Genomic DNA, 25236 nt, shown 5'->3' on the forward strand with positions numbered 1-25236 from the left:
AACAAAGGCCATGGTTTGTGTTATCCTGCCTGTGGGAAGCGCAAATAAAAGATCCCTTGCTGCCTGTCGTAAAAGAGTAGCCTATATGGCGACAGCGGGTTTTCTCTAAAAAACAGTGTCATAATGACCATATGGTTGACGTCCAATAGCCGATGATAAGATAAAAAAATCAATGTGCTCTAGTGGCATCGTTAAATAAAACAAACTTTACTTCTTTTTTTTGACCAGTTGTGGTGCACTGGTTGGAACAAGGAAAAACCAAATCAGTTGAATGGATCCACCGAGATGGTTGTGGGTGGGTAATTTTTTGGCATGCTTCCATCAAAGAACTGTTCTAGCACGCCTGTCGTGGGCATAACCTTGGACTTCGCCAGAGGGTTCTGTCCATGACAGGGTGGTTCGATCCTGTCGATCCTGTCCATTTATATAAACAACTGGTGTTTATTAGACGCGGACTAAGTGTTCACGTCTATACAGACATTCATATGAGCTAATTTCATCAAATAATGAAGAAAATCACTGGCACATTAAACACACAGTATCAGTACTTTATAAACATTTGTTTTGTTTGATCACACCGCTAGAGCACAATGATTTATTAATCATTGGCTATTCGATGTCAGTTATTTGGTAATTTTTATATATACAACACCAGAATCAAAAATGATATCCTAAGTTACTCTCTCTCTCTCTCTCTCTCTCTCTCTCTCTCTCTCTCTCTCTCTCTCTCTCTCTCTCTCTCTATCTATCTCTCTCTCTCTATATATATATATATATATATATATATATATATATGGGGGGGGGGGGGGGGTACAAAATGTGTAGAATACACCGCAACGCTCGAACCAAAAACGATATCCTCAGTAACACCACAACACACACACACACACACACACACACACACTCTCTCTCTCTCTCTCTCTCTCTCTCTCTCTCTCTCTCTCTCTCTCTCTCTCGAACTCTCTTCCTCTCTCCCTCCTCTCTGTCTCTCTCTCTCTCTCTCTCTCTCTCTCTCTCCTCTCTTCTCCTCCTACCCCCTCCCTCTCACTCTCCTCCACCAACCCCTCCTCACTCTCTCTCTCTCCCTCACTAGTTCCTCTCTCTCCTGGTGTAGTTAACGGCTGTGTAGATCACTTACAGTGGCGTATTCGCCTGTGCACGCCACACCTGCAGCAACACTGTTCCGGTGCATGCGCAGTAGATTTCCCAGGAGTAGAGATAGCCACTACGAGTGATGGTCAGCTGTTGCGATTCCCCGGTGTACACGTAATCTTTTGGTGTTGTTTTTCGGAACATTCCCATGGGGAAATCATTCACTTTCGTGATTGCGTCGGCAGCAACTAAAACACAAACAAAATAACAGTACGAAACTAAAGGTAGTACTAAACCAAATAACTTACGGCTGGGTCAAAGTTCGAGGTGCACCCAACTTTTGAAGTGAGCACCACAAATCCTGTGATTGGAGATTAATGTGAGTGTGTTGGTTGTAAAAACAATTAGTTTCATCTGGGCAAAAAATGTATGGACTTTTATTTCATCTGGTACCACTGTGTCAATTAGCCGTGTGCTTGAAACATGTATGGGGTACCTGTAAAAAAAAGTACTCGAATTTTGTGCGGAACTAGGGTAATCATAGACACTACCTAATATCTCAGAAATGAGCATCTTGACCCCCAATTTTTTCTGATTCACTTTAAGGGAGGTAGTAGTTATACCTGTGGCGTTTGTGTCGATTAATAGTCACATATGTTACTATTGTCGTCTATGGGATTTGATTTGGTAGTATACATCCTATTGGATCATACAGACAGGCTGTAGTTGCTCGGTTTTGTCACTTGCGGGGAGAATGTGTCCCAACTATTACTATCACAAGCATCCATTACGATGTATATGACACTGGTTTTACGTAATGTATTGGTTAGGTGACTAGGCATCAGAATATTGGAGAAAAATGTAATACATATCTGAAAATAATTACTTAAAAGTATTTAGTTTCAAACATGTGTAAAAGAAATAACGATGGGGGATCTATTGAACTGTGGCTATTGAAGGTTCTAGGAGGGTCCAGGTCAAGCTCCTCCGGAAAACATATTACGAAACAAATTTGCTTTGACGGGGGGGGGGGGGGCAGGGGAGTCGACTCCCGAGCCACCCCTATACACCTGCCTGAGTTTCTAGTTTAAGCTTACGTATACAAACGGGAAGACACCCGGAGAGTTCTCCATTTCTGAGACACGCCCTGGTCAGGGATCCACTCTGAAGTTCATATCCCGGGTCACACGTGTACTGGACGAAGTCGCCAGGACCCAAGGAAGTCTTCGCCTCTACCATAGATGCGTGTTCAGGAGTAGGCAAATTGAAGCATTCGTTGCCTTGGAAAATATAAAAAAACCCCAACAAATTAACAGCTATTGTTTTGAAATAAAATTTGGAAGATCTACGTCCAAAACAGCTATTAGTAAACAGGTAAAACATGATATATTAATTTTGTATAAAGAAAACAAAACCCATCCCGAGTACAAACGACATCTCACACGTTTATTCTCTGAGCACATCTATTGATGTATATTTAAAAAATATTAAGTGTCATTTGACAGGCTTCGAACCCAATGCACCAACCAGCATTAAATTTGACAATGTGCAGTTTTAACAATATAACACACTGGCCATGTGAAACGCTCGGTCATCGGGACATCCAGACAAAATAGAAGTCCAGCGAACCATAGTTAAGAATGCGTGACTGTCAAACACTCGGTTCGAAAGTGGGGTAACAGTTTTAGATCAACATCTCGACCACAAGGGTTGTCTATGCTTGGCATGAACACAGAATGTGGCGTGACAGTTTTAGATCAACATCTCGACCATAAGGGTTGTCTATGCTTCGCATAAACACAGAATGTGGCGTAACAGTTTTAGATCAACATCTCGACCACAAGGGTTGTCTATGCTTGGCAAGAACACAGCATGGACAGGAATATTTTGTTTTACGACAGCTCGGCATATGCTGACAGAGCTGTACCTAGCAGGGTTAAGTAGACAGTTGTTGTTCCCCCATCCAATACTGAACCATTAAAACAGTACCGTTTCAGATCCGTAGGTACAATATGTGAAGTAAAGGTGCACTACCTATTATGGGGGAGGTGGGAGATGTGGCACAAACACACACACATGAGATACATACGTATATATAATATTTAATTTAAGTTGTGAAAGGCTATGTTACCCACATGTTAACAATGCCACCAATATTCCCGATACTTGCGATTGTGATGGTCATGAATTATGTTATTATTTACAACAAATATAGTCAATCTAAAGACACAAGGTTATTTGACTAGCTACTAGTTTTACCTGACGTCTTGCAGACCTCAGCCCCACACGTGTAGGCACACACGTTGGTCTTCACCACAGGGTCTGTACAGGCCAGAGGATTGTCTCTCAGTAGATTGGCACATTCATCTTTGCGATCTGTGCACGTGATTGGACTTCCTGTGAAGAAAATCACATAAATATACAAACAAATGAGTAACCGGTCCCTGCGCGATAGTATTTAAATCAGTGGCCTTAAGCATTGTAGGTATTTTTGTTCGCACCCCTGTCACCCATAGCGAGTTTTATCGGCTCAGTTGGGGAGAGGGTAAAGCCATTACACAGACGACTCTCCCAGTAATAGAGCTGAAGTGTCACCAGGGCCCGTACTTATAAAACATTTAGAGTCCAGACTCAATCTCTAATGACGTCACACACATACAATTTGTATGGCGTTGCCATGATGTTCACGTCTCAGATTCTATTAGAGTCTCGAGTCTAGACTTTAAAAGTTTTATAAGTACCAGCCCAGGACAGTGTGCTTGAAGCATATTTGGATAGCAGCACGAAAATAAATGGAAGCAAACAAACAAATGGATACTTGTAATAATTATTAGAAACAACCGTAAAGGTTTTAGAAATTGTTTTACTACAAAACGTTAAATATGTGTGTCCATGCTGGGTAACGTTGATAAATACGAGTATGTTCTGTGTTGTAAACAAAATTATAACGTCCCTCGGACCAAAAACATGCCAACTTACTTTTTTTTTACAAGTCATAATAGTTCCTTCCTATTTCCACTAGAATTTCGGAGGGGGTGGGGGTGGGGGGTATATTGTACAGCTGTCCTCGTGTTACCGCGGTTATAAACAAGAAATCTAAACGTGTAGTAGTACATACCTTCCAGTAGCTTTTCGCAAATGTAGTTGTACTCGTCATTGCAGACTTCAGAAAACCACACATTCTGAGGACCGTGAACAACGCAGTTTTTACCCCCATTCTGGTCGTCTAAAAGAGTCAAACATCCAAGTTGAACAAAAAACCCAGATGTTATCAAACGCCACAGTCACGTGCCAAATGACACATACTTTGATTTCACAGGATATGCGAGAGAGAGAGAGAGAGAGAGAGAGAGAGAGAGAGAGAGAGAGAGAGAGAGAGAGAGAGAGAGAGAGAGAGAGAGAGAGAGAGAGAGAGAGAGAGAGAGAGAGAGAGAGAGAGAGAGATTAGGAATACAAATTGTATTATGCGAACTTCTGGCGATGTTGACGTACGAATATGTGGCGCGGCGGCGGCGTTTTGAATGGAAATGACGTCAAACTCGAATGACGTGATTTTGGATGTCCTTACATCAAAATAAACTAGTGCATAATGTGTTTTGTTTTTTGATCGCTGGACAACTTTCAGTGTAAAATTGCTATTGAAATGTTTTTATATGATGACTATGAATCCATACTTCAAAAGTGTCACCCTAGTACGTTTGCTTAAATGTCAATAAACCTAGTGCCGTGACCTCGATTAATCTATTTACATCCAATTTTCAGTTATCAAATTCTGAAAGTAAGTATATATATATATATATATATATATCTGTGACGGCATGCACTCATGGATCGCCGTCATTAGAGTGATCATATCAAGTGTTAGTGAAAGTTCAGCATATCCGGCCCCACCGTTGGCAGCATTCAGTCGTCCAGTTTGTTGTTTTCATTAGTATGTTCATTGACGTGGTCAGGTAACTTGCATGTCTCAATGACTTGGCGATCTATGCCAGCTGGAGCATCAGCTCCTGGTAGGGTCACCCAAGCTGGACTGTCAAAGGTTAATATGGACGTGAGTCAAGAAAGACAACTGTCTAGGAGAAGCAAACTCCAAAATCAAAACTGGGCTGGAGAGGCTCAGAATCCTAGTAAGGAAACTCTTCTTGGAGGTAGTACTAAACCAAATAACTTCCGGCTGGGTCAAAGTTCGAGGTGCACCCAACTTTTGACAGAGAAGTGAACACCACAAGTCCTGAGATTGGTTATAAATGTGAGTGTGTTGGTTGTAAAAAATAATAGTTTTATCTGAGTAAAAAAAAACGCAATTTTATTTCATCTAGTACCAATGTGTCAAGTAGCCTTGTGCTTGAAACATGTATGGGGTACCTGTAAAAAAAAGTACTTGAATTTTGTGCGGAACTAGGGTAGTCATAGACGCTACCCGTTATCTCAGAAACGAGCAGCTTGATCCCCATTTTTTTTCTGATTCACTTTAAGTGTGAGGAGTGGTAGTATTTATATCTGTGGCGTTTATGTCGACTGATACGCTGCAGGTAGTAGTTTTAGCCACATATGTTACTATTGTCGTCTATGGCATTTGATTTGGTAGTAAACACCCTGAAGAAGGAAATTCCAAACTCAAACCAAGTCCACTGAAATCAGAGTACAGAAGCTATGCATCAGCATTAGCATGGAAACCGAAAGGAAATATCTGTACATGCACCAAGCTCTATGATCATCATCATTAATATGTTGAACAGTTAAAAACTGGATGGTAGGTTGTCACCTTCAACTCCACCATGTAACAAAATGGTTATTAACAAAAATACGGATTTGTTTCAAATTGTGGACATGACAATATGTCTACACACATCTCCTAACATACCAGATGTTCCCATAGTGAAATAAAAGGCGCGAGGCCACCATATGGGGGGGGGGGGGGGGGGGGGGGGGGGGGTGGGGGAGGGGCGTAGCGGTAAAGCGGTCAGTTTAGGATCGATCCTCTTCGGTGGGCCCATTGGGATATTTCTCGGTCTAGTCAGTGCACCACAACTGATATATCAAAGGCCGTAGTATATGCAATCCTGTCTGTGGGACGGTGTATATAACAATAACGTGCTACTAATGGACAAATGTAGTGGGTTGCCTCTCTTAGACTATATGTTGAAAATTACCAAACGTTTGACATCCAATAGCCGATGATTTATAAAACAATTTCCTATAGTGGTGTAGTTAAACAAAACAAACGTTAACGCTTAGCTGTGACGATTTTTACTGGGTGATCATATAGTGGTGTAGTTAAACAAAACAAACGTTAAACGCTTAGCTGTGACGATTTTTACTGGGTAATCATATAGTGGTGTAGTTAAACAAAACAAACGTTAACGCTTAGCTGTGACGATTTTTACTGGGTGATCATATAGTGGTGTAGTTAAACAAAACAAACGTTAACGCTTAGCTGTGACGATTTTACTGAGTGATCATATAGTGGTGTAGATAAACAAAACAAACGTTAACGCTTAGCTGTGACGATTTTCACTGGGTGATCATATAGTGGTGTAGATAAACAAAACAAACGTTAACGCTTAGCTGTGACGATTTTCACTGAGTGATCATATAGTGGTGTAGTTAAACAAAACAAACGTTAACGCTTAGCTGTGACGATTTTACTGAGTGATCATATAGTGGTGTGGTTATACAAAACAAACGTTAACGCTTAGCTGTGACGATTTTTACTGAGTGATCATATAGTGGTGTAGTTATACAAAACAAACGTTAACGCTTAGCTGTGACGATTTTACTGAGTGATCATATAGTGGTGTAGTTATACAAAACAAACGTTAACGCTTAGCTGTGACGATTTTTACTGAGTGATCATATAGTGGTGTAGTTAAACAAAACAAACGTTAACACTTAGCTGTGACGATTTTTTATTTTTATTATTACTATTTTTTAAACGCCACAAACATTTAACACAGAGACAAAAACATTTTTTTTTGGGGGTGGGGGGGGGGTGGGGGGTATTTTTGGACATTACAAACATGGATGATAATGAGATGAATGGTGAAGCCGCAATATTTCCATTTAGGTATGGGACTACTTGACAGGTCCGTGCTCCACGCTTGCTGTCAGTTGAGCTATCTCAGTATCACCCGAACCCGGGGTACACGGAACCTGCAATGCATGCCGGGTAATCATCCCCCATAATCGCACCCGTGAAGTGGGTGAAACTCGGTGTATGTGGTCTTACACCTACCCACTGAGCTTAGCGGTGCATCACTCTGGGTTGGAGCCGGTACTGGCATGAAAAATCCCCCATTGTAACGATTCTTACTGGGTGATCATATAGTGGTGTAGCTAAACAAAACACATTTTAACGTTTAACTATGACAATACTTACTGGGTGTTCCAAAACTGCTATGTGTTTCAAACGACGACATCAGTGTGTCTACGTCATCCCACTTCCAGCCGCTGCCCCAGTTCCGCCCACCTAACCACCATTTGCTGTTCTTCCTGAATAATGATGAAAACAAAATCACGTTCAACGTATAACTTATAATTAATTATTCTATTCACAAAAACCTACGTGTGCTGGCGCGTGTGCAGGAATTTCTGCATGAGGGGTTTAAACTGTGGCTACCAGTTTGAGCAAGGGGTGGGGGTGGGTAGGTGGGGGCCGACCCAAAAACACCCACCCCCTGCAAACGCGTCAGAGCCGTACCTAACGGGAAGGGGAAGGCGGCGTGGAGGATGTGAGTTTGATCCACCATCCCGGAAAATAACAAAAAGTGTTCTGTTTGTATTCTAACCGGACGCGTGCAACGCGAGCGATGCGATATTTATATTCTAAGCAGATGCGCCCATAACGACAGTCTCCTAGTTTTAAATTATGTTCGACCGTTGAAATCGCTAAGTAAAACATGTTTGATTGGTTAATATATTTTAATATTGGTTAATTAGCGTGAGGTTATAAATGTAACATTTAGTGGTGTTAAATCCACGATAACGTACCTCGAAAATGAAATCAGAGTATGTTTATCTCCATTCTACCACGATTAAAACATATTCAAAGTTAGAACTATTTTTAATACGCGGAGGAAATAGGAGTGAACAGGCAGCATACTTCCACTTTGTTTATGTGCATAATGTTGAAATGTCAACACCTGTTGACAGTATAAAACATAATAAAGTCGTATAACTTGGAACAGATATTTAATCTTGTCTGTTTTATTAAGATGTAAAGGAAAATCCATAAACAAGAATAAATACCACGTTTGTTTGAAATTTAATAAATCACCCCCACATCCCTCCCCAAAAAAATTCGATCGTCTGCTATAACTAGGCTTGAGAATTACACAGCTATTTTTCCATTTCGTCTTGTTAAAACTGCAATTTGTGTACTTACTTTCATTCTTTTCTTGTTCTGACAACTCTACACACATTTTTTCTTCAAACCAGTCTGGATTTATATCAAACACTTCCTGAAGCGTACCGATGTCAAAGGTGCTCCTTTGTTCGGCTGACATGTTTGTATACTACTCAAAAAGAATTTAAGGGTCAAAAATTTATAACCAAATAAGTTTCAGAGTGTATTAGATTGATGATGTAAACTACACCAAAATTTTTATTTATTGTTCCATATTTACAAAAAAACACAAATAAACGTCACTGTATACAAGAAAGTCACATGAAATGCTGTCAAAGTTGAAGGTTGTTAAACATGGATTTTACACATTAGAACATTCGTTTAATAGTGTGTGAATCTAGCCCTGGCGCGAATACACTCGACACATCGTTGCCTCATGCTGTTGATCAGACGTCTGAAGAACTCTTGGGGAATGGCCTGCCACTCTGCCATAAGATGTTGACCCAGATCATGAAGGTTGGCCGATGGGCATGGTTATCCCGAACTCTCCTGCCTAATTCGTCCCAGGCGTTCTCTATTGGGGCCAAGTCAGGCGAATATGCTGGCCAATCCATCCTGGTGATACCTTGTGTTCTGAGAAAGTCCGTTACCACCCTGGCGCGGTGGGGTCTGGCATTGTCATCCTGCAGAACTTCCCCGCCGCCAATCTGCTGAAGGCCTGGGAGAACCAACGGCCGGATAATCTCATTCAGATAGCTTATTCCATTCAGATTGCCATCCACCACATAGAGGGGGGTCCTGTGGTGGATAGAGATGCCGCCCCACACCATGACGCTGCCACCACCGAACCGGTGACGTTGTCTAACGTTAACGTCAGCGAAGCGCTCCCCAGGACGTCTGTAGACACGAACCCGACCGTCGTTTAACTGGAGACTAAACACTCATCAGTGAACATCACTCGACCCCACTGAACACGTTGCCACCGCAGATGAAGCGTGCACCAGTGACGTCTGGCCGTTCTGTGACGTGGTAGGAGTGGTGGTCGAACAGCCTGACGACGGCAGCGTAGATTATTGGCTCTCAGACGATTGCGTATGGTTTGATCAGACACTCGAGTTCCAGTCGCAGTCCGCATATTGTCACGTAATCGGCGTGCAGTGGTTGTGCGTTGACGTAGAGCCATATTGGTGATGTAGCGGTCCTCTCTATTTGTAGTACTTCGAGGTCTTCCCGTATGTGGACGATTTCGAACAGAATTCGTTGCTTGGTACCGTTGCCACAGTCGGCCAACGACACTCTGACTGACACCAAGTCTCAGAGCAACATTTCTTTGCGTATTGTCATCCTGAAGCCAAGCAATAGCCCTTCCTCGATTTTCGATAGTCAGTTGAAGTCGTACCATTGTCGAATTTGGAGTGTGCACCGTACACGAACGCAAGCTCCAATTATACAGAAATTCAGCATTGGGAACATGGAATACACGTGCAAAGCGTGCAAATGAAGCGCTTTGTGAAAAAGCAAGTTATGGGCACTTAGCAGACCTTTCGCTTTCGCCCTAATTTACGTGCAAATGTAAGCATGTTTTCGCCATTAGAACTAATCGACAGTGTCAATGACAGTGGATTTTAATTCATTTATGGGTTGCTTAGACCCACTTTCGTCAAAATGGAACAATACCATGCGTGACATTATGGTCTAGCTAATATAATTGACATTCAGAAAATAATGTCGAAAATATCGTCTGACCCTTAAATTCTTTTGAGTAGTAATACCTCGTTGTATTCATACGCGAGAAAAGCAGCCAAATTAAATATTAGGTGGTTCTCCATGATTAATCACCTAGGATTTAAGGTAACTGACCAATCAGAATCGAGTATTTTCAAAAGTTATGGTAGAATATATATTGAGGGTTAGGGTTATATATAGATAGATAAATAGATAGATATGTTGGCAGGCAGACAGGTAGGAATGTAGGCAAGTACGCCGATTGATAGACATTAAGATAAGTAGATACGCAGGTGTGTGTGTATGTATGTATATATATATATATATATATAGGCATGTATATAGGTAGGTAGGGTTGATATATATATAGAGATAGATAGATATATAGATAGATAGGCAGGTAGATAGATAGACAGGCAGGCAGGCAGACAGGTAGGTAAGTAACTACGTAGGTAGGTAGGGAAGTAATTATGTATGTATGTAGATATATATACATACACACACACACACACACACACACACACACACACACACATATATACATACATACATACATATATATATATATATATATATATATATATATATATATATATATATATATATAAGCAAAGTGGAGAAAGAAAATAATTTACTTGATATGTTTTCTCCAATGTAAGAAGAACTGGTGTTCAGCGTCTGTCTTTGGAGACACAAAATGAGCATCGTAATAATAGAAGCAGTAAGTGCTGGCCTTGTACCAGTCGTCAATCCGACCTGTCAGTTTGTAACACTTGCCCAAATTTTCAGCCCAGCCAGGGTGGCAACCTGAAGTAAGAAACGTTCTGGAACATCAAGTAATTCGGTCTCTTGACAATCATCTATGTTTTCATAAGCTACACAATCCAAAATAATGGGTTATGGCCCGGGAAATAGATAAACGCGAATAAGTGGTCGTAAAATGAATTCAACGTTGTGGGACAACTTGGTATTTAACAATTACGAATAGCTACTTCCCGACAGTGATGAATTGTCCGATTGCATGTGCGTCAGTGTGTGCAGTTACAAAGTGTCGACGAGCTGATACTGTATCACAGTACAGAGATTAGTACTACGAATTCATAAGACTGGTTACGTTGTGTACAGACATTCGATGTGTTCTGGTGAAAAAAGAAAACACTATAAAAATTGGGATATTTTATGGGAAGCTGCAAGAGAAATTGGGGTATGGTCACTTAGTGATGACTAGGTGATCGAAGTATTGTAGATACCCTACATTAACACATGCTGTGTGCTCCCAGTAGATCAATCATATACTTTCATTTGATATATAATACACGCACTGACCCATCTGTGCATATTATTGTGAACAAAACTTGGGGGTGGGGTGGAGGCAACTGAGTAGTTAATAGTCTAACACTCCTTAAACGTTTAAGAAGATAATTTTCTTTAAGTTTCTATAATGCTTTCCGCTAGCTACGGTCCTAGGTACCGATTGTGGCTAGTCCGAAGGGACGTAGTATGTGTGGTTCTTCTACGTCCAAACCTTGTTACATACCCTATATATAGCTGGTATTCAAAACTTGCGGCACCATGTTTCAAACGTTTTTTCACCGAAATAGTGCAGCAAATGGACACACAAACCAAAACTGTATAACATACCGTATTCATTAAATCCCGATTGAAGTACTTGTGTCATTATTAACAAAATATGTCTTCAAACGACAACCGTCAATAGTCCCCCGTCATTTTAAATATATTATGCTACATAGAGGGAAGCAACTCGCCGTGCACGTTACGAAAAGTATTGACATAATGTGCCCCGTGCACTACGATTGTGGTTTGACGTCAGCGAAACAATGACGCATTTTAGGGTACCCTCAAACACTGGTGACAAATGAGTAGTGGATCCCAATTGTGTTTAGAGCATAGGGCTTCTAAAAACATATTGTAGAAGAGTTGCAGGTGGGGGGTGCACGATACCGCTCATACAGCAATGAAGAACATGCAAATCTATTAGACCCTTCTGTGCTTCCTGGGACATTGATTATTCGGCTTACCGGTACTACCCACAACAAGATTTTCAACTTCCCGCGCCGACACCAAGTGATGTCACATTTTGTCACATATTGATGTTCGGGATCCGAGTTAGCTGTTGACATACCTTTACAAATGTCATTCCATTCCGTCCATTTACCGGACGACAAGCAGGTCAGACCGACAGATGAACAGTCCATCTTTATGACGTCACCAGGGTGGTAAAAACTCTTCACTGTTGAAGCTTCCTGGATGGCACCCGAAGGAATAGACGGCGATGGACAGGTTACATCACCAACTGGAGTAAAAACATCACACAATTTAGAATTGTTAAAAAATATGCCACTAAAACATGTTAATTAATTAATTAATTATTGGCTATTGACAGAAGGGTAGCACATACCACGGCCTTTGATATACGAGTCGTGGTGCATTAGCTGGAACAAGAAATAGCTCAATGGGCCCACCGATGAGGATCGATCCTAAGCAGACCGCGCAACAAGTGAGCGCTTCACCACTGGTCTACGTCCTACCCCCATTATACAATAAGTATTTGTCTTCTTTAAAACGTTCATATTTCTTTCTCTCCTTCCCCATTCAACCCCCTCCCCCCCCCCCTCTCTCTCTCTCTCTCTCTCTCTCTCTCTCTCTCCCCCTCCATCCCCCCTCTCTCTCTCTCTCTCTCTGTCTGTTTGTCTGTCTCTCTCTCTCTCTGTCTGTCTGTCTGTCTCTCTCTCTCTCTCTCTCTCTCTCTCTCTCTCTCTCTCTCTCTCTCTCTCTCTCTCTCTCTCTCTCTCTCTCTCTCTCTCTCTCTCTCTCTCTCTCTCTCTCTCTCTCTCTATATATATATATATATATATATATGTCTTCTTTCTCTCTCATTCTCTCTCTAATTCCTTTTTTTCTATCTCTCGGTCTCTCCCTCTCTCTCTCTCTCTCTCCCTCGTCAGTGGACCCATTCTCTCATTAGTGTTTTCCCGTTACAACCGGTCACACACAGCTGGTATATCAAAGGCCCTGGTATGTGCTGTCCTGTCTGTGGGAAGTGCATATACAAATCCCCTGCTACTAATGGAAAAACATCAAGCGGATTTCCTCTGTAGACTACCAGTCAAAATTACCAAGTGTTTGATATCCAATAGCCGATGATTAATAAATCAAAATGCTCTAGTGGTGTCGCTAAACAAATCCAACGTTTAATATTGTTGGTGCTGAGGTGTCGCTATCACTCGTTAAACACTCAGTCATGTATTAAGTATGAAAAGTTAAAAGTTTGTTTTGTTTAACGACACCACTAAATCACACTGATTTATTAATCATCGGCTATTGGATGTCAGACATTTGGTAATTTTGACATAAAGTCTTGGAGAGGAAACTCACTAAAAAATTTCTAACAGCAGCTATAGATCTTTTATATGCTCCATCCCACATACAGGATAGCACATACCACGGCATTTAGTATACCAGTGGTGGTGCACTGGCTGGGACGAGAAATAGCCCAAGGGCCCACCAAAGGGGATCGATCCTAGACCGACCGCAAACCAGACGAGCGTTCTACCACTGGGCTACGTCCTGTCCTCAGTCATATACATTGTATTCAGTTATTTACCTTTCGGTGGAATCGCTATCACTGCTATATGGTTCAAATTCTCGCAAGTCTTCAGACATTTCCCAGCAGTGGAGCCTGTGCAGATCGAGGGGTCGATGGACACAGCTGTGTTGCAGTCGTCGTATATGTCTTGTATTCCATACTCTGTAAATAAAATACTTATTGTATATGGCGTGTATTACGGAGATATTGCTTATATAGAGGAATAAACGAGTTACCAGTTATTATCAAATTTATGTCCCGAGTGAAAATTATTTCATCTTGATGTCATCTTGTTAGATGATATTGGAGAGAGAGAGAGAGAGAGAGAGAGAGAGAGAGAGAGAGAGAGAGAGAGAGAGAGAGAGAGAGAGAGAGAGAGAGAGAGAGAGAGAGAGAGAGAGAGAGAGAGAGAGAGAGAGAGAGAGAGAGAGAGAGAGAGAAGAATGACAGAGAGAATGATAGATAAGAGAAAGCTACAGATGGAAGAAAAAGGGGGAAAATGGAGAAGGCGAAAGGAGAGAGAGAGGGAGAGACAGAGACACAGGAATCTCTCTGCCGTCACATAGGTTGGTTCTACAGAAAAAATGTCAATGGATCTTTTATACATTTCCCCATAGGACAGTATATACCACGGCCTTTCATATACCAGTCATGGGGTGGTGGTTTGGATGGGGGAAAATCCACCTTTATCGACCCTGCACCCCTGTGTATATGAGCATGCAACCGTGTAGGAGTAAGTGTATCCCAGTGTAGGTATATATATATCCTCTGTAGGTATATGTGAACACCTGTTTTAGGTGTTCGTATATCCATATGTAGCTGTACATGTACCTCTGTGTAGGTGTAGGTGTATCTATGTGTACGTGTACCTCATGCGTACGTGTACTACTCACCATTGTGACATACGTCACAGTATCTACTTACCATTGTGACACACGTCACAGTATCTACTCACCATTGTGACAGTATCTACTCACCAGTGTGACACACATCACAGTATCTACTCACCATTGTGACACACATCACAGTATCTACTCACCAATGTGACACACATCACAGTATTTACTCACCATTTTGACACACGTCACAATATCTACTCACCATTGTGACACACGTCACAATATCTACTCACCAATGTGACACACGTCACAGTATCTACTCACCAATGTGACACACGTCACAATATCTACTCTCCAATGTGACACACATCACAATATCTACTCACCATTGTGACACACATAACAATATCTACTCACCATTGTGACACATGTCACAGTATCTACTCACCAATGTGACACACTTCACAATATCTACTCACCATTGTGACACACATCACAGTATCTACTCACCATTGTGACACTCATAATATCTACTCACCATTGTGACACACATCACAATATCTACTCACCAATGTGACACACGTCACAATATCTACTCACCATTGTGACACACATCACAGTATCGCATCGAGTAGTTTCCTTCCTTGACAAACGTTATGCACGCCGGTTTATTGAGAACGCCTTGCGGGTTTCTACAAGCCGAGCCCGTCAGGAACGTGGCGGCACTCCTAAACGTGAAAAACAGCGAACTACAGAACAACGTGCAGGTAAACGTGAAAAACAGCGAAACACAGAATAACAACTTACAGGCGCGGCATTTAAACAGCGAAACACAGAATATCAATGTACAGGCCGCATTCCTAAATGTGCAAAACAGCGAAACACAGCATATCAACGTACAGGCGGCATCCCTAAACGTGAAAAACAGCGAAACACAGCATATCAACGTACAGGCGGCATTCCTAAACGTGAAAAACAGCGAAACACAGCATATCAACGTACAGGCGGCATTCCTAAACATATCAACGTACAGGCGGCATTCCTAAACGTGAAAAACAGCGAAACACAGCATATCAACGTACAGCCGGCATTCCTAAACGTGAAAAACAGCGAAACACAGCATATCAACGTACAGGCGGCATTCCTAAACGTGAAAAACAGCGAAACACGGAATATCAACGTACAGGCCGCATTCCTAAACGTGAAAGACAGCGAAACACAGAATAACAACAATTTACTCAAACAATAATTTATACTTTAAATACAAGGTTTTAGTTTGCAAGGAATTCGTTTCTCATGTTCCACTTTCTAATATTGAGACATTTTATCATTGCTTGAATTCGGGATGGCTACTAGAATGGCAGCACTCCCCCCCCCCCCCCCCCAAAAAAAAAAAAAAAAAAAAAAAAAATAATAATAATTAAAAGGAAAAAAAGACAACATTACATGTTTGGCATTACCGTAAACAATAATTATGAAGCAGCCTGCTAAGTTTTAAACGTTTTAAATGTGCATCAAACGTTTTTAAAAATAACCTACGTGTAAAGTTAAATGACAGACCTAGTACATGTAATTGTTTGTGCTGGAGTGTCGTTAAACATCCATTCATTCATTCATTCATTCATTTAGTACATGTAGTTCACAATGGGAAGCATCCTGTCATAAACGGAAATAAGCACGCAAATCACAAATGACTGATGTTTATAGTTATACCAGTCCTGGTTTCTGTCTCTAATAATAGATATACATACATATACATTGTATCATTGCATTTTGTTGACAGTGTATCAGAAACTGTGTAAGACGTCCAACATCATTCACTTTACATACTAATTACTAGACTACTAGTATGTTTTGACTATACCTGCAAATGATGATCATCACCAAATACTCATAGGATACAAAGGGTTGCTGCCCAACAAAGAGTTTTGTTTGTTGAAAATACGCCCCAATTAATTATCAGTGATCTAAAGATGTAGTCATAGTGGACTTTTAATCATATATTCAGCTTGATCACTTTCATCCTTCTCGTAGATTTTGTTACAATATTTGTTCCCTGCCTACTATTGAAGCAGTAACCTCACCGTGGTGCAGGGGTGTAACATTGTCTTTGAAAATGGCCAATACAGCACAAATTGAAATTTTGAGTAAAAGTCAGTATCTATCAGTGATATTTGTGTTTTTGCACAGTTCTTTACACTGTTTTTATTTAAATCTTGAATTTTTATATTGATGTTGATCATCACCTTATTTGTTTGCATTACCATAGTTTGACACCCAATAGCCGATGTATATTTTGTGCCGGGGTGTTGTTAAACATTAATTAATTCATTAATTCATTCATTCATTCATTCATTCATTCATTCATTCATTCATTCTATTCAAAAAAGTATATGGTAATGAGCTGTTAAATACCCACATTTTTTGTTGTTGAAAAGCCACACCGAATTTGATGCATGATTGCAGAGGTGTATTTTTAAAATCGAATACCTTTTGCAGTGCATCAACCTTTGTGTTCATATTTGTATCTTATGAATATATAGCTACTCTTTTGGTGATACTGGAGGTATAATCGGATACATATACTTAGTACTTGCAATGTTTAGGTGAGAAATGTAGGTGTCGTTGTTGAGACAAACTGATATGGTCAATGCACTGAAGTGGTGAAATATATATATATATATTCATTATCAATTGACAGAAATGTGAAAACGTTACCAAAATACCAATCACTGTTTGCGGCTTACCCATTTAATGCAGCAAGATTGAAATTATAGACTTATAGAATTATATGACGCAACCTTACTTTTAGATAATTCCAAAGTAGGTTGATACACCCCTATGATAGCGGATGGTCCAATAATTATTATTTAAGATGGTGGTTAAAATAGCGTTATTTGTAGATATTTTTCTAATGGATTTGGCACCCTCAAAACTTATCAGTTGGTTTTAAAATGGTGATTCGTATAACGTGGACATTTCTTTGTTATGGCAGCTATTGTGGTAGCCATCTTGAAAATAAATAGTGATTTTAAAAAATCTGATATTAGAAAGTGAAAGCAACGACTGAATTCCTTGCCCCGAAAAACCCTATATTTGAAGTAAAGGTTATTATTTGCCGTTATAGAACGATGAGGTCTTGTACGTGGCAGCCATTTTCATAGCCATCTTGGCAGTAAACAAAAGATAATTATAAATTAATACCTAGACCCATAAAACTCAGTCACTAACGTCACACGCTTGCTTTAGATAATGTAAAATGTGATACATTACAATTGCCGTGTTCTGGCTACCTTATTGGCGGGAATCTGGAATTTAAATGATGTGGCAATGTTTTGATTAGCTTATACTGTTCAAAATAAATTTATTCACCCCTAAAATACCATCATAGAAACATCAACAGTTTTTCGATCGCTAATACCTTATCTACGATATTGCCAGTTCTGTGGTTTGGCTGTCATCTTGGACGCCATATTGAACATTTCACATTGCTCAAGGGTGCCAAGTTTGCACCCCTCGGGTACTCAATCAGCATCTTCCAAAGATGTAAAAAAAAAAAAACCCCACAGAGAACAAGTGTGGGTACAGAACTGCAAGGTCAAGTGCCCTGGCAAACAGACTAAGAGAAATGGCTTATGTGCTTTTATGTTTGTTTTATTTGGTAAACGTGTGATGTATACACGGTGAGAAGCTAATGCATTATCAATCTATCTGTCGTTCTACAAAACTAGGAGCCTGTATGCCCATGGTGTTTGGTGTAGAAACCGACACATGTGGTCCAGGGTACACGGATACCGAGATGTTGCGTTTCTGAGTTATTGAACGGCCCCTTACATTCGAGTGACCTACCCTTCATAGTATCACTAGCTACTAATGGAAACATGCAGCGGGTTTCCTCTTTAACACTTTAGTGTACTCAAAAATAAATATTTCTAATGAATAAGTACTGATAATTTCCATATGCCCAATACTCTCAAAATTAATACAATTTTTTTTGAATGATTAAACTTATATTTGAACGGAGATAAAAATTTAAAGGCACTTAAGGCAACATGTTTGACTTGAATTATTTTGTCTGCACTTCTGGAACTGTTCCATTGTTCTAATGGTGTGTTAAATGAATTTGATATGGGGTTTTTCTCTGATTGCAACAAATATTTTTCAAATCTGATGTAATAATTACGTTTGTACTCAAATAACCTCAATTTTTTTTTTAAATGATGCTATGTCTATTCACAAATCAATATGGTTTTTTTCTTAATTAATGCTAATTTTGTCACAGGCATTACATGTCAGAATTACCAAATGTTTGACATCCAATAGCCGATGAATAATAAATTAGTTTCCTCTAGTGGTGTCGTTAAATAAAACAAACGTTTTCCTCTCTAAAACTATATGTCAGAATTACCAAATGTTTGATCAATAAATCAGTGATCAATGAATCAGTGTACTCTAGTGGTGTCGAAAAGAAAACAGATTTTATTTTACCCTTCGTAGTCTGCGTATCCACTGATTGTGACATTGTTGTCAAAGCGCAAGTCCCAGGGCAGACATTTTGTACCGTCGATGGCATAATTCCAGTTACCGTCATAGCTCTCGCCCTTGTCACCCAAACCGTAGCAGTAGTCCTCAGCTACAAAAACGTAAGAAAACAAAATTAAAAATAATAATAAGCATTATTTTATTTTATATTTGCAAATCTTTAGAGTGTGTCGAAAGAAATTCTCGAGGAAGCTTTCACAAACCATCTGTCTAGTTCTTAATATTACTAAATCAAACAAACATAAATTAAAAACAAAAACTCCAATACTATTAGTCAAAGTACATTATAATAACAGGGGAAGCCGAATGGGGATATTGATGAGCATTATGTAGTTTTAGAGTGGCAGTGATTTTAATATTTCAAAACATTACGTACGTGTGTGTGTGTGTGGGGGGGGGGGGGGGGGCGTAAAACTGCCCAATTTCGCGTTACGTAAGTGTTCAACGAGCCCTTAAAGGGACATTCCTGAGTTTGCTGCACTTTTAAAGATGCTATCGACTAACAAAGACTTTTTAACGATTGTAATTACATATCAAATATATTTTCTGCATAAAATATTAGTGGCTGTATATAAAACTTGTTTCTGATTGTTCTAATGTTTGTACTAGGTTAAATTTCATCTTATTTCCTAAGATATTGTTTTTTCGTACGTACGAAATTATTTGAAGACAAAATCAGTTTGGGCTTCTTACAAATATTAAGACGACCAGAAACACATTGAATATACAGACACTGGTATTCTAAACAAAGAAATGTATTTAATATATAAGTTTAATCGTAGAAATATTTTATTAGTCGGAAACATCTTACAATGCAGCAAACTCAGGAATGTCCCATTAAGGCTAGTAAACACTTTCTCTGACTAACCACTATCACCTAACCATGAACCCACAGTCCTGTATAGAAAGCCCAGATAGCCAAGGTGTGTGACCATGACAGTGTGCTTGAACCTTAATTAAATATAAGCACGAAAATCAAGTTAAAAAATAAAACTGATATGAAGTTAAACTGTAAGACAACGACTTCCTAATAGCTGCACCAGTACCTCCAAGACGCGTAACTACTATCTGGAAACCAGTTCCTTGAGACCCGACGGCTCCTGACCGGAAGTGTAGAGCCATGCGATTGTAGACAGACACGAGGTTTCGTGGAAGAGAACTTGTTTTAGTCCTGAACACAACAATGAATGAATGTTTAACGACACCCCAGCACTGTACAAAACAAAAACAAAACAAACACACACACACACACACACACACACACACACACACACACACTTTCCACACACACACACTAACAAACCACACACACACCATAAACCTCATAAAATATATATCACGGATACCAAGATCGATTGGAAGTATTTTTAGCTTTGAGCGAATTTATACGATTTACTGTATTCTGATTGGCTGACGTCACTAAAAAACCCAAGCGTTACCCTTCCATAAACCTCATAAAAATACGTCATCACGGAAGACCAAGATCGATTGGAACTATTTTTTGCTGGATGGGCGAGATAGCCCAACGACCCAGTTCGGTGATCGTTTTAAAAATAGAACAAGGAAGTGACCTGTTTTCAGGGTTTGGAGTCTCGATTAAAAAAATAAGAGAACTGGATGAGATATTCATGTTATATAAAAAAAAAAAAAAAATTACAATATATTTTTTATTTGTTATTTAAAAAAAAAAATTACCATTCTGTTAAAAAAAACCCCAAAACATCCAATAGTATGTATACATGTATTCCTACGCTTATTTGTAGAACATTGTTGACGGTAAGAACGAAAGAAATGATTTTTGAGTGTTTTAAGGTACACTTCTTGTACTGTTTGTAATTATAAGAATTGTTTCTCATTTTTTAGGAATTTATCGATGTATAAAAGTCACAAATGTAGTATAAAATCGCTTCGCTACGCTACGCGATTTTATACCATTTGTGACTTTTATACATCGATAAATTCCAAAAAAAATAGAAACATCGATAAATTCCTAAAAAATTAGAAACAATTCTTATATATACATAATGGAAATCTGTTAATGCAGTTATAGATTTGTCAAATCAGTCTTGGAGTAGCAGTCTTCCTACAGACAACGTAAGCAGGTAGTGTCTTGGAGAGTGGCAGTCTTCCTACATACGACATGGATGTATTGTCGTATGAGTGGCAGTCTTCCCACATACGATATAATAATGAATTGTCATTAGACTGGCAGTCTTCCCACATACGACATAATGTATTGTCATGAGAGTGACAGTCGTCCTACAGACGACGTAACGGTGTAGTGTCTTGGTGAGTGGCAACCCTCTTTCAGCTGAAGAACCTTGTGCGGACATACCATTTTGATTAGTAGATCGGTTTTGCCGTTCAGATATGTATGTTGGTGACCAGTCATGGTGTTTGAATTGACAGAATCTGACATTTTAGGACATGTTTCTGAATGCTTAGCTACAGAAGATGAGGATCAACAAACTTCTGGCGCCGCCAAAACGTCGCACCGAACACTACCTTGTCCTCGTGGCTGCTGTCACTGGTGGGGAAGGATATGCTCACCTTTAACAAACACCTGATATCATCACAGTGAAGACAGTTATTCATGAGTACATGGCGTGTCATCTATTTAAATCTCTATTTCTCGTTCCAGCCAGTGTACCACGAGTTGTATATCAAAGGCCGTGGTATGTACTACCCTGTCTGTGGGATGGTGCATACAAAAGATCCCTTGCTGCTAATCGGAAAGAGAAGCCCATGAAGTGGCGACAGTGGGTTTCCTCTCTCAATATCTGTGTGGTCCTTAACCATATGTCTGACGCCATATAACCGTAAATAAAATGTGTTGAGTGTGTCGTTAAATAAAACATGTCTATTTAAATCTCTAGCGAGGTCTGTCTTTTACAAGGAATGGTAATCATATCACGGGCAAAGTAGTACAAATTAGTGCAAAGTAGTGGAAAGTGACACTTCTCGTACAGGTGAAACCCCTCGCAGTGTTATATTAGCGAGCAGACACGGCCTTGTTGCGCAAAGTTCCGATTTTGAAAGCTTCTGTAGTCATGATGAAAATACCCACCCCCCAAAATAAACAAAAAACAACAAACAAACACTGGGTTTATAGCAGTGTATAATCTAACGAGGGAAAAGGATGTAATAGTTTAAAGAAAAAATATTTATCCATGATTTAGAATGTCATAAAACAAGCGTTCCCTACCGTACTCAGAAACGTTTTGTACCTCCTAAGCTCAAGGGCCATGACTCTGTCAATGATGGGTAAATTGCCATGAAAGTCAAACTGTGGTGTAGACAGACCGAAGGACGTAGGTGAAACCTATAATCCCTTCAGGGTGGATCGATGTGGGACAAAAAACAAAAGGTCTACTTACAGTTTGGGGGATGGGGGAGACTGTTTCTTGTTCCAGTCAGTGCACCACGACTGGTATATCAAAGGCCGTGGTATGTGCTATTCTGTCTGTGGGATGGTGTATATAAAAGGCTCCTTGCTACTAATGGATAAAATGTAGTGGGTTTCCTCTCTAAGACTAAATGCCAAATGTTTGACATCCAATGTGCTCTAGTGGTGTCGTTAAACAAATGAAACTTTAGCTTACAGCTTGGATGGAACGGCGTTGAGAATGTATCGGCGGTAGGTGAAGGTGTCGGTGTCATCGACATCAAAAGCTAAAAACTCTGCTCGAATCTTGGCGTCGTCTTCTACCTGCAACACAAAACAACAACATTCTGTAGTCACCAGAACACATTAATACATACGTCTGGACCACAGCACTAGTTTAAATCCGTACGTCTGGACCCCGCCACTAGTTCAGATCCGTACGTCTGGACCCCGCCACTAGTTCAGATCCGTACGTCTGGACCCCGCCACTAGTTCAGGTCTTTCTCATTTCTATTCATCAAACTTTTGTCTCACTCAGATGATAACAAAAAAAAGAGTAAATAATTATATTCTGGTATAAAAAAATATTCTAATTCAGTGACATTATTGTAGTTATAATTTTACGTTTTCCCCTCATTTTCACATTTTCGTCACCGATAATCTTGCTTTCTGCACTCGAAATTATATACACAGGTCCTATGGCTATAATAAATCAAATGATCTTAATAAGATGGCATGTATGGAGGTGACAGCTACTTAAAAAGAGATAACAAAAATAACTGACTGGTTCACAACCTCATCAAAATGTCTGGCCATTTTAGCGTATGATCTACAGTGGTTAAAAGGTATTTTAATTAAAACAAGTAATGAATTTATGTTACATAGTCCAGGTTAAAGGTATTTCGCAATTAAAATAATTTGATCAGTATTGTTGTAAAACACAATTCCTTGTTTAAAATATTATTCTATGCGCATCCGCGTGCGCATTCAGGTGTTCTTTTGTCTTGGGAAGCTATAAACAGATTTTAACCGTATATTGTGGCTAAGATCAGCTCTCGTCTGTAGATAAAGCACCAGACACTGAGTCAAGGTGGCACCTGTACGAGACATGGGACATTGGGGGGAGGGGGGAGGGGGGCAACTAGCGTTGGAAGAAATCTTCAAATTTGGGCAAAAACGATAGAAATATTCAGGCAAAATGTGCTAACCTGAGACCTTTCACCATGTATTTCCACCATTCTACCATTAGTTGTGATTGATGTAAAAATGCGCAGTGATTCGTTTGCAACCATATAATGCTAACATGAATAAATGTTGTTAACCAGATTCGGGCATTTTTGTTTAATTCGGGCAAAACACAGCCTTCTCGCCTACACAAATGGGAGCCCATACGCCTATGACAATACCTCTATGAACCAGTTACATTCCGTATTCGCCGGGTAGTTGGAAGGGTGGTTAAACGAGGTGATCACTTGTGATGGATTCGCAGCATCCAGCTTGATAACAGCGCCACAATCTGTAATAGAAATTCACGTTAGTAACCAATTTGATGAATCATTGGCGTGAAAGATTTGGTTGGGCAGGATATGCTCACCTTTCGCAAACACTTTATATCATCACTGATTTTTACAGTGACCTATGAGTGCATGACATCACGATTGTATATATTCCACTGAGCTCTATCCTGTGCAAGTTTGGGTTTTCCTAAGCTAGTCTCAGGAGTGGCAGTCCGGCTGCGGGCGATACAGGTAGTACTAAACCAAATAACTTCCGGCTGGATCAAAGTTCGAGGTGCACGCAACTCTTGATAGAGGAGTGAACATCACAAGTCCTGTGATTGGTGACAAATGTGAGTGTGGTGGTTGTAAAAAAAAAATAGTTTCATCTGGGCAAAATATGTATGCAATTTTATTTCATCTAGAACCACTGTGTCAAGTAGCCTTGTGCTTGAAACATGTATGGGGTACGTGTAAAAAAATACTCGAATTTTGTGCGGAACTTGGAGAGTGAGACCATATCCGTTATCTCAGAAATGAGCAGCTTGACCCCCAATGTTTTCCTGATTTATTTTAAGGGTGAGGGGTGGTAGTATTTATATCCGTGGCGTTTATTTTTATTTTTTTTTCTATTTTTTATTATTATTTTTTTTATGGCGTTTATTTCGATTGATACGCTGCGAGTTTTAGCTAAATATGTTACTATTGTCGTCTTTTGGGTTTGATTTGGTGGTATACACTCTACAAAAAGATGAAATATCATGTTACGGATCTTCTAAGCAAGTGGCAGTCTCTCTAAGGACCTGTTTGTGGACCATGGAAGCAATCACGACTTTTATTAAACGGACATTCCTGAGTTTGCTCCATTGTAAGGTGTTTTCGATTAATAAAATATTTCTACGATTAAATTTACATAATAAATATATTTTCTTGTTTAGAATATCAGTGTCTGTATATTCAATGTGTTTCTGGTCGTCTTAATATTTGTAAGAAGCCCAAACTAGATTTTGTCTTCAAATAATTTCGTACGTGCGAAAAAAACATATTTTAGGAAATAAAATGAAATTTAACGTAGTACATATATTAGAACGATCAGAAACACGTTTAACACACAGCCACTAATATTTTATGCAGAAAAATATATTTGATATGTAATTACAATCGTTAAAAAGTCTCTGTTAGTCGATGACATCTTAAAAATTGCA

The 25236-nt window shown here is 39.7% G+C and overlaps 1 protein-coding gene across 1 annotated transcript in view; it reads right to left on the minus strand.

The window, feature by feature from the left end:
* The window catches only part of LOC121380426, a 42550-nt gene that overhangs the window by 2802 nt on the left and 14512 nt on the right, over positions 1 to 25236 (minus strand). The window contains exons 10-22 of the mRNA XM_041509240.1: positions 23942 to 24051; positions 22753 to 22859; positions 20197 to 20321; positions 19097 to 19241; positions 15209 to 15336; positions 13788 to 13931; positions 12306 to 12476; positions 10798 to 10969; positions 7472 to 7584; positions 4211 to 4318; positions 3352 to 3489; positions 2190 to 2372; positions 1139 to 1340 (exon numbers count right to left, since the gene is read on the minus strand). Coding sequence (XP_041365174.1) covers positions 1139 to 1340; positions 2190 to 2372; positions 3352 to 3489; positions 4211 to 4318; positions 7472 to 7584; positions 10798 to 10969; positions 12306 to 12476; positions 13788 to 13931; positions 15209 to 15336; positions 19097 to 19241; positions 20197 to 20321; positions 22753 to 22859; positions 23942 to 24051 — 1846 coding nt within the window. The remainder of the gene's footprint in view (positions 1 to 1138; positions 1341 to 2189; positions 2373 to 3351; positions 3490 to 4210; positions 4319 to 7471; positions 7585 to 10797; positions 10970 to 12305; positions 12477 to 13787; positions 13932 to 15208; positions 15337 to 19096; positions 19242 to 20196; positions 20322 to 22752; positions 22860 to 23941; positions 24052 to 25236) is intronic.

This window comes from Gigantopelta aegis, chromosome 9, assembly GCF_016097555.1.
Source record: "Gigantopelta aegis isolate Gae_Host chromosome 9, Gae_host_genome, whole genome shotgun sequence".
In the NCBI taxonomy this organism is placed as follows: Eukaryota; Metazoa; Mollusca; class Gastropoda; order Neomphalida; family Peltospiridae; genus Gigantopelta; species Gigantopelta aegis.